Source organism: Colobus angolensis, unplaced genomic scaffold, assembly GCF_000951035.1.
Source record: "Colobus angolensis palliatus isolate OR3802 unplaced genomic scaffold, Cang.pa_1.0 Scaffold531, whole genome shotgun sequence".
NCBI classification, from domain to species: Eukaryota; Metazoa; Chordata; class Mammalia; order Primates; family Cercopithecidae; genus Colobus; species Colobus angolensis.
Window position 1 is genome coordinate 483,249 of NW_012118833.1, and position 10,613 is coordinate 493,861.

Sequence of the window (10,613 nt, forward strand, 5' to 3'; positions counted from 1 at the left end):
ACCTCAACTGATCCACCTGCCTCGGCCTCCCTAAGTTCTGGGATTATAGGCATGTGCCACCATGCCCAGCTAATTTTTGTATTTTTAGTAGAGATGGGGTTTCACCATGTTTCCCAGGCTGGTCTCGAACTCCTGGGCTCAAGCTATCTGCCTGCCTTGGATTCCCAAAGTGTTGGGAGTTGGCCAGAGCCACCGCGCCTGGCCGACTCTCACTCCTTTCATACAAGATCCCCTACTCCTGCTGTGGTAAAGCCAGGGTGAAGACTGGATACATCATCGGCTTGCTTTAGTCAAGAGATCTGAGTGCCACTGTGGCTCATCCTCTTAAGTAGTTATATACCTTACGTCAATCTGCTCAACCTCCCAAACTGCTTCATTTATAAAATGAGGATCATAATACAGACCATAATACAATTCACAAGATGTTGTGAGGATAAAAAATTAAACTGCATTACAATCAAGGTCATTACCATGACAATCTCTATATAACAATTCAGAGTCTCTAGGCCCCTAATTTAATAACCATTTTAAATTCAAAAAGTTAAGTACGACACAAGGAAGCTGGTTAATCTATTAAAATATTCCCCACAAGAGGCTTTCCATTTATTTGTTTAATGCAGTTTCCCAAGCAGTCCTGTCATTTATAAATGTGTGAAAAAGGAAAGATCCCATAGCATGGTTTAGGTAAACTCAATTGAATAGGGTATTCAGTTTATTTACTATAATACTTCTCAAAATCTTAATATGCTAGTGTCAGCTATATAATTCCTAGAGAGAGACAGGATGTAGAGTCTCCCAACCTTTTTTCATGGAGGAATAGCTCTTGGGACCATGGTTCCATGGGACCCACAGTCAACTGTAAAGTGCCATGCCAGCAAAAGTTATCTTACTGGCCCTCACAACAACTCTGTGAGAAAGACAAGGCACGTATGAATCCCAGTTTAACTGAAGACAAAATAAATACCCAGAGTGATTTAGTGATCTGCCCAGGTTAGTAAAACCAGAGCCAGGGCATGAGAATAGGTCTTCTGATTTCTTTTTTTTTTTTTTTTTTCTTTTGAGACGGAGTCTCGCTCCATCACCTAGACTGGAGTGCAATGGCACAATCTCAGCTCACTGCGTCCTCTGCCTCCTAGGTTCAAGTGATTCTCCTGTCTCGGCGTCCTGAGTAGCTGGCATTACAGGTGCATGCCACCATGCCTGGCTAATTTTTGTATCATTATTATTTTTTTTTAGTAGAGATGGGGTATCACAATGTTGGCCAGGCTGGTCTTGAACTCCTGACCTCAGATGATCTGCCCACCTCGGTCTCCCAAAGTGCTGGGATTACAGCGTGAGCCACTGCGCCCAGCCAGTCTTCTGATTTCTGATCTCTTTCTACTATAAGAAGCTGCCTCATCACTGTCAAACGTTCATCAACAGATATTGCTCTATTAGTAATCTATTTTTAAAAGTAAGAAGAAGCACCATATTAGATGAATAGAAAGGTAACTACACACAACTCCTTCTCAGGGTGGAAGCTTATGTGTGTGTGTGTGTGTTTAAGACTCTAGAGAACTGAGGAATACCCAAAGGATTCTTAACCCACTAAGCACACCGCTGATACTGTTAGTGTTATCATCACTTCTGTGTTTCATTTGAAGAAGGGAATGACATAAACATTCTAATCAGGAACAAAACAAAAACTCCCCAGTGATGCCTATTCACCCATTCAGGAAGCAAAACTGCATGCCAAACAAAATATTCAGAACAACATACGCTAAGCCTACCTACCTTAAGAAACTCTTTCAGGAGAATTTCAGAACTTTCTTCAAACTCTTCTTGAATTTGAACTTGGTAATCCATGTCCAGATAAGTAGGGTTGATCCAATCATACAAAATCTCATGCTTATGAAGAGGCAGCAGATGCAAAATGTGAGTTAATAATTCCTATTGCTTTTGCTCTTACATCATTTCACAGTAATAAAATACATGCAAATCCTCACTTCATAAGTTTCTCCTATTAAAGTACTGGAAAACTCTGCTTGAGAAAGACACTATCAAAAGTTTACTTAAGAAAAGTGGAGGCCCGGTGCTGTGGCTCACACCTGTAATCCCAGCACTTTGGGAGGCCAAGATGGGTGGATCATTTGAGGTCAGGAGTTTGAGATCAGCCCGGCCAACATGGTGAAACCCTGTTTCTACTAAAAATACGAAAATTAGCCAGGCATGGTGGTGGGCGCCTGTAATCCCAGCTACTCAGGAGGTTGAGGCAGGAGAATCGCTTGAACCCAGGAGGTGGAGGTTATAGTGAGCCAAGATCGTACCACTGTACTCCAGCCTGGGCAAAGGAGCAAGACTCTGTCTCAAAAAAAAAAAGGAAGAAAAAAAGAGAAGTGGAAAGGGGCGGGGCCAAGCTCAAGGTACAGTTTCATTAAAAGGAATAGCTAATTTTAAAATCGGAGAAACAAATGATATGCTATAACTCCTAAGATAAGGATATCAGCAATTCTTCTTACATCTTGTGGGATATGAGGGCTCCGAGGTATGGGGGGTTCAAAGTAGTTAGGAGGCCTAGTCAACGATGGACCATGAAACCAGCCACTTATAGACAAACGTGACTTTTCTTCAGACAGGACTTCAGACACCTGAAAGGACAAGCCCAGGAGCACATCAACACGAAGAATAAGGGGGATTACCGCCAATGCACATTAATTTCAGGGTCCTCCATGCTAAGCATTAAAACAACATCGGATAACAAGTCTAACAGGAAGCTGTCATGTTTGGATAATGGGTGATAAAAAGCATAATCCTTGGTACTCTATTTGTGGCTTACAATCTTTACCTGGTGAAAGGACACAGGAGATACTTCAAAGAAAACCAGTTTGTTCCACGAAGGGATAAGAGACTTGACAATCTGCTTCGGCTGAAAGTGTTCTGCACCAGGAGAGAACACATCCATAAATGTGGTTCATTATCATTAACCACTTCCAGGCTGCCTCATTTTACTCTTGACAATTTCCAAACTTCTGAGGGCATCTAGATGTGCCCTTCAGACCCTGAAATACTGCCCTTTCCATCTGTTTCACTCATACTTGCAAGTCTGACTACATGGCATCTGTTCTTACTACACCATCCATCTATTATTGAGAAGGGCTGGAATAAGTTCTCAAAGTTTCCTGGAGTCAACTTCTGGTGCTAGACATTCAAAAAAACCTTGACTTTCCGTCAAATGGACTGGTCCTGGCAGATTCTTAGCCACAGGCAGCTTTATATATACTCTACCCTTCCCCAATCAGTATTCAGAAGCTCGGTCTGACTGTTTCTCATCTTAAATGGATTCTAATTGATCTCTGGAGTCATTTTCAAGTCTAACTTAAAGAGGTGGTTGTCAGGGCTGGCATTTATTCCTCTTGAGGTAGTCACTATAATAAATAGCTTCCACTTCCTTTGAGGAGTACAGACATTGTATATAAGAACATGATACTGAATCAACTCAGCTTTAACTAAGAAGTGGCCACTGGTGGTGAAGTGCATGCACTTATACTTATCTTACCATCAATGCTGTACAGGTCCAGGGTGCCACCCAGGCTCCTGTCCCAGGGAGGAACCAGGTATAGGATGAAGGCGATCCGGCGCCCTTCCAGCTCATCATCATGGCACAGCAGGGCATCTAAAATAGTTTAATGCACACCTTAGATCCCTGCAGACAGTGACCAGCTGACACCTGACTCTGCATTTAATATCAGTCCATCTGACATTCAACTGTAATGTCAGCTCCAGCTTTAAATGTCTTCTAGCTTTAAAATGACACTTACTTCTCCTCTTTTATAAGTAAACAAATAAATCAATACAGAAAACTCTAAAAATTCTAAAGAGCACATAATTAGACAGATCCAGATACAACCACGAACAATATTTTTACATATAATCTTCCAGTATTTTTCCTGCATATATGTATTTACTTTTTTAAAAGAGTAGCATCCAGCAGTGGCTATTTGTGGCCTGCTTTTTAAATTACATGGCAAGTATCTTTCCCTATCAATATACACACTTGGCATCACTTTTAATGGCTGTAGTTATTCCACTATATGGATTATGAACTTACCTCTTTCCCCCTTTAATAGATTTCCTATTTGTTAATTAAGTTGTTTCTATTTCTTAGCTATTATAAAGACTAATTTAATGAACATTATTGTACATGGATCTTTTGCACTTGTTCCCATTAATTTCATGAGGGAAACTTCTAAAAGCCATGTCGTGGGGCTAGCAAGATAGGCATCTGTGCAGGCTGAGAGGGAGGGAAGGCTATGGTGAACTGTAACCAATTACATGTGGAGGGAGTGTTGCAATAAATAAATAAATACATTGAAGATAATGGGAGTCAGGTTTCTCACTGTTCAAGAAGGGAGTTACAAATACAGAAATGCAGAAATCTAGAATGAACCCTGTGGTGTTCAATTGGAACTCAAGGAATCAGTGTGAATTCAGTTTCCTATATCTATAGTTTTATATATCTATATATAGAAATACAGGCCGGACATGCCGGTGGCTCACGCCTGTGATCCCAGCACTTTGGGAGGCCAAGGCAGGCGGATCATCTGAGGTCAAGAGTTGGAGACCAGCCTGGCCAACACGGCAAAACCCCATCTCTACTAAAAATACAAAAATTAGCAGGACATGGTGGTGCACGCCTGTAATCCCAGCTACTCAGGAGGCTGAGGTAGGAGAATCGCTTGAACCCAGGAGGCAGAGGTTGCAGTGAGCCAAGATCACGCCACTGTATTCCAGCCTGGGCAACAGAGCGAGACCCAGTCTAAAAAAAAAAAAAAAAAAAATACACTCCAAATGTAAATGTACGTGTGTGCATCCATGTGTGTAGGTACATGCATACAGATATTTACCACCTCTTCACACTGAAAGGGTCTGGGAGCAGTGACACCCTAATAGCAAAGACACTTAAGAGTCCAGATCTTGATTGTTAAGTATCATTCTTCACTAAAAAGAACCAGGGTTCTTCGGAAGAATGGCCAACTCCAGGTCATTCTAGGACCTTGGCATGGAAAAAAGAATGATGGGGACATAGCAAAAGGACACAGAAGTCAGTTTGAAGTGGTTCTCCTTGATAAATCAGGGACAGTATGAGCATCAATATAATGACAATAACTGATAACATGCTCATTACACAAATAGCAATCCATAAATCCACACCAATATAAACAAATGAATAAATATATCGGGAGAAATGTCTTCTCTAGAGTGGAATGACAATAAATGTAGAGAAATTATTGTTATAAAATCACCATCTGGCAACCTTCATGGTAATAATTTAGCAAGAAACATCAGAGAATGCTAAAATAAGCAAATCAAAATTTGATGAGAAATGGGATATTTACATAATCTTAAAGTATCTCCCCACAAAATATATACCGACAGAGAAAAAGAACAGTGGAAAAACCTGATGTCAGCCACCACGTTAATCAAGTGATCACAGTTAATATCACTAATAATGTGACACATTGAAACCATGCACTACCTGATACAGTGAGAAGAACACAGTATCAATTCTGTAATCCTGCCAAAAATACATGGCCTGAATCTAATCATGAGAAAACATCAGACAATCCCAAACCGACGAAAGTTTTCCAAAACAACTCATCTGTAAGTCTTCTAAAGCATAAAGATCATGAAAGTCCAGGAAAGATGTAAGGGCTGTTCTAGATTGAGGGACGCTGAAGAGACAATATTATAACTAAATGCAACATGCAACCCTAGACTGGGTCCTTTTGCTATAAAGGACCAAATAATGAAGCCTGGATGGAGCCTGGGGATTAGATAATCCATTGATGTCGAATAAGCCATCAACATTAATTTCCTGATTCTGATGGTTTATGATTATCATGTAGGAGAATGTCCTTGTAGAAATTACTGAAGTATTCAGAGGTCATAGAACATCATGCCAACAACTTACTCTCAAATAGGAAAAAATAAATTATTTGTACTATGCTTGCCGCTTTTCTGCAAGTTTGAAATTACTTCAAAGAAAAAAAAAAGATACTGGCTGGGTATGGTGGCTCACACATGTAATCCCAGTACTTTGGGAGGGCAAGGCAGGTGGATCACTTCAGGTCAGGAGTTCGAGACCAGCCTCGCCAACTGGTAAAACTCCACCTCTACTAAAAATACAAAAATTAGCCAGGCGTTGTGGCATATGCCTGTAATCCCAGCTACGCAGGAGGCTGAGGCAAGAGAATCCCTTGAACTCGGGAGGTGGAGGATGCAGTGGGCCAAGATCGTGCCACTGCACTTCAGCCTGGGTGACAGAGGGAGACTCCGTCTCAGAACAAACCAACAAATGAAAAAAACAAAAAATAAAAAAACAAAACAAAAAAAAGAAAACATGGCAGTAAATGAAGATATCCTATGATCCTATGTATCACCAAGTCATCCTCTAAAAGTTGGGAGCCATCTATACTTCCAGGACAGTGTATGAGAGCACACTCAAATGATTATTTTATTTAGTAAAATTTAAAAAAGAAAAAAACCTTTTCCTTCTGGGTGAAAAACCAAGCTTGTATCCAAAAAAAAAAAAAAACAAACCCATTTATATGCTCAGAAAGGGAAATGGAAGGATGTACCCCCCAAACTGGTGACAATGGGTACCTCTGAAGAGAAGAGGGAGCAGGGAGAAGGTGAAGAAGGCTATCATGGTTTTACACTATATACCTACAATATTGATTTTTTTTTTTTCCTTTAAGAATGCATTCACTTATTGCCTTCAAAATAAAAAAGAGAAGGGAAAATAGCATTGAAGGAGACGGTTGTTCCTTAGGAAGTCTAAGAACAGAGTTTATATATCACTCTGAATTTCTTGATATTGTATGTACAGTTGGTGTGTATGTATGTCATGGGGATTTTGCTGAAAATATGGTCAGTAGCTTTCATCATATTCTGAAAGACAACCACTGCTTATGCCTTCCAATAAGGCAGGCATTTCTGTCTATGAACTGGGTCTTTATCAGGAAGATCCGGATGCTTTGCAGGGACATTCAGTTGAATGTTTTGGTGCACAGATACCATCTCTCCATTCATGTTGAATTAAAGCCTTTAAATCTTATAGACACCAGGTCTTTATCTTCCTTACCGGTGAATTCATATTTAGCACAGGACATGTCAATGGTTGATTCCAGGTCAATTTTAGAAATATCAGAAAGCCAGGACCGGAAATCTTCAAACAGAATTTTCCTAGAAATGTAAACAAAAGATAATTTGTTATGCCACAGTGTGGGATCTAGGCCACAACAATTTGGATCTAGGCCACAACTTTTTTTCCTGGAGATCACATTCATTCAAATGACATCAGATCTCATTGGAGACATTCTGAGAAATGTTTCTCAGTTCAAATTTGCATAGTTTAAGTCTAATGTTCCCAGAAAAATAAATGTAAATCTCTATCTACATTGTTTTTGTTCTAATGGTTCATGTTTTCTCAGTATTTTCTTTCTCCTAAATTTAAAGCATGCCCTCTCAAGGCAGCCGTTTGGCCTTTGTCATAACAACTCATCACACCAGTGTTCTAGTCCAAGTTACTGGTTTTCAGACAAGTTTTTCAGCACTAAAATGGAAAGCTCAACTGTTTATATTTTCTTTTCTTTCTTCTTCTTTTTTTTTTTTTGAGATAGAGTCTTACTCTGTTGCCCAGGTTGGGGTACAGTGGTGTGATCTTGGCTCATTGCAACCTCTGCCTCCTGGGTTCAAGCGATTTTCCTGCCTCAGTCTCCCAAGTAGCTGGGACCACAGGTGTGCACCACCACACCTGGCTAATTTTTATATTTTTAGTAGAGATGGGGTTTTGCCATGTTGGCCAGGCTCGTCTCCAACTCCTGACCTCAAGTGATCCGCACGGCTCTGCCTCCGAAAGTGCTGGGATTACAGGCGTGAACCACTGCACCTGGCCTCAACTGTTTTTCTTTATACACTTTACTTCACTTCCAATGCCAAATGTGTGGGCTTATCCGCCCACACTGTCCAATTCTCTGACACCAGCTGAGTGTCTTAAAATTCAATTCAATTCTGACACTTTCTCATCCTGGCTAACACGGTGAAACCCCGTCTCTACTAAAAATACAAAAACTAGCCGGGCGAGGTGGCGGACGCCTGTAGTCCCAGCTACTCCGGAGGCTGAGGCAGGAGAATGGCGTAAACCCGGGAGGCGGAGCTTGCAGTGAGCTGAGATCCGGCCACTGCACTCCAGTCCGGGCAACAGAGCGAGACTCCGCCTCAAAAAAAAAAAAAAAAATTCTGACACTTTCTACCAGGGGTTAATAAATGTTAAGGACTTAGTCCCATGAGACTGCCCCCAGTGTGCCCCTTCCCCCAACCCCACTTCAGATACTGATTACAAGTTCAAGTTGTGACCCATATGCTTCTAACTAGACAGTTATAAACTGGAGGTTCACATTACTGCCTCCTTGGGTTTGATAATTTGCTAGAATAGCTCACAGAACTCAGAAGAAGTTTGTTTACTAGATTACCAGTTTATTATAAAAGGATATGACTGAGAAACAGTCAGACAGAAGGGACGTATAGGGTGAGGTATGCGGAAGGGGTGTGGAGCTTCCACACCATGTCCTCCCCAGGTACACCACCCTCCCAGCACTTCCATGGGTTCAGCAATCCTCAACTCCTTTGGTTAGGGTTTTTGATGGAGGCTTCATTACGAAGGAATCATTGATTAGGTGACTGGCTATTGGTGATTGACTCAACCTCCAACCCCTCTTCCCTTGCAGGAGGTCAGAAAGGTCTGTGCCAGGAATAGAGACCAAGACCAAATATACATTTATTATAAATCACAAGCACTAATACTGGTACCACCATTTAATGAACACTTGGGTGGCACTGTTTTAGAAGATTAAAACAACTTTAAATGGCAATAATGATGAGTGTTGAATTAAATGCATAATAATGAGTATAATTTTTCATAGAAGTTCTGATGCTAACAGGAAACCAATAGAAAATGGTGAACGCTTCCATTTACCAGCTAAACTGGCTCTCCATGTAGAACTCTCTTAACACAATTTATAACTCACTCAGGCAATCAACTTTGAAATTATGAATTATTACTAACCTTGAAGAATTAAAAACATTTTTAAAAGATTTACATTAGTTCAAATTACGCTTACAAAGATACTTAATATTTTTTTGGATCATCCTACTCCAAATGCACATAACTGAAATTCCCATAAAATAGAACTGTCCTGTTTATAACTAAATATCAAATCTCCAGGTTGATCTCTAAGATTTCATTAGGAAATACCTTTTCGTATTATATACTACCCAAACCAAAAAATTCCATTATCAGCTGTGAACAAGCTTAAAGAACATTCCATAAAATAATTGTGCTCAGTCAGTCCATATAACTTTTAAAGGCAGAGTTGCAAATCATATAACATGGGTCAGGATAGCAAACTGCTGAACCAGGCTTCAGATAATGTGAGTGATAAATATTTCTTCAAGTCGTGATACTTTAAGCAACTAATAGTCTTAAATCCTTTGCTGGTAACATCAGCTTTCACAAATTCCAGAAAAAGCTCTTCTACTCATTCTATGAAAGTGTCACAAGGACGGGCTTATTTTCTGTCATTGTTAGCATTTGTTAATTGTATTCATGAAGGAACTCACAGAACCCAAGTAGGAAATAAAAAGATCAGCTCTCTGTAATGATTAAGGAGTTGCAGCTTGCTCACCATCTGGCTATAAGCCCTCGGTGTGGAATGTAACTCAGTCCCACATGAAATGCTTAGCAGAGGGGTGTTGTGAACTAAGGAGATAATGCCTTAATGCATGATAATCTTTCTTTAGGGGGAAAAAATCTAAGTAAATATGAAACATAATGTGTTACAGTTAACACACAAGCAATACTTCAGGATTTAGAAGAAACTGTGCAAGCTGCCTATAATACATGGAAGTGTTGCAGAGAAAAAATATATAATGAGAATAATTTATACCATATAGATGAAAAACAGCTATTACAAAGCAACTTATACTTATTATAGAAACTAGGAAAAAATCCCATGTAAGTAAAAAACTGTTTAAAAAAAATCTGTATTCCTACCAGCAAGAGTTACTCTATTTTTCCAAATCTTTTACTTTGTACACACAGACACCCAAATGTAGGTGTGTGTATCTCTTTTTAAAATAAGATCATGTGATGTGAATCCATTGGTCAGAAAAAACAGCAAAGCATCAAATTGTGTGTATTGTTTTATTTTTTTCTCTTGACAAAAATGTGTTAAGTATCATTATTTTATATACTACTAAGAAAAAAATGCTGTCAATTAAAGTAGGACACAAAAGTGATTGTGTGAGACACTAGATCCCAGAGATGTTAAAATGTTAAAAGTTTCTGAGAATTGAGAAAATAGATAACTACCACATTCATGGGTCAAAACTCATATGTATCATATTTAATGGTTGTAGAGTTTCCACTTTATGTTTTGTACTATTATGTTTAAATCTCCATGGGCCATAAAATTTGTATATAATTATATAATTTCCAATATTATAAACAATATTACAATAAATAATCTTGTATGGAATCTTTGAGCATATCCTTTTTTTTTTTTTTTTTTTTT

General features: G+C 39.4%; 1 protein-coding gene across 1 annotated transcript in view; it reads right to left on the reverse strand.

Annotated features, from left to right (window-relative positions):
- Positions 1–10,613, reverse strand: part of OGFOD1 (2-oxoglutarate and iron-dependent oxygenase domain containing 1) — a 27,658-nt gene that overhangs the window by 8,603 nt on the left and 8,442 nt on the right. Inside the window, exons 4-8 of the mRNA XM_011961018.1 lie at positions 7,124–7,224; positions 3,536–3,652; positions 2,825–2,916; positions 2,499–2,627; positions 1,774–1,887 (exon numbers count right to left, since the gene is read on the reverse strand). Coding sequence (XP_011816408.1) covers positions 1,774–1,887; positions 2,499–2,627; positions 2,825–2,916; positions 3,536–3,652; positions 7,124–7,224 — 553 coding nt within the window. The remainder of the gene's footprint in view (positions 1–1,773; positions 1,888–2,498; positions 2,628–2,824; positions 2,917–3,535; positions 3,653–7,123; positions 7,225–10,613) is intronic.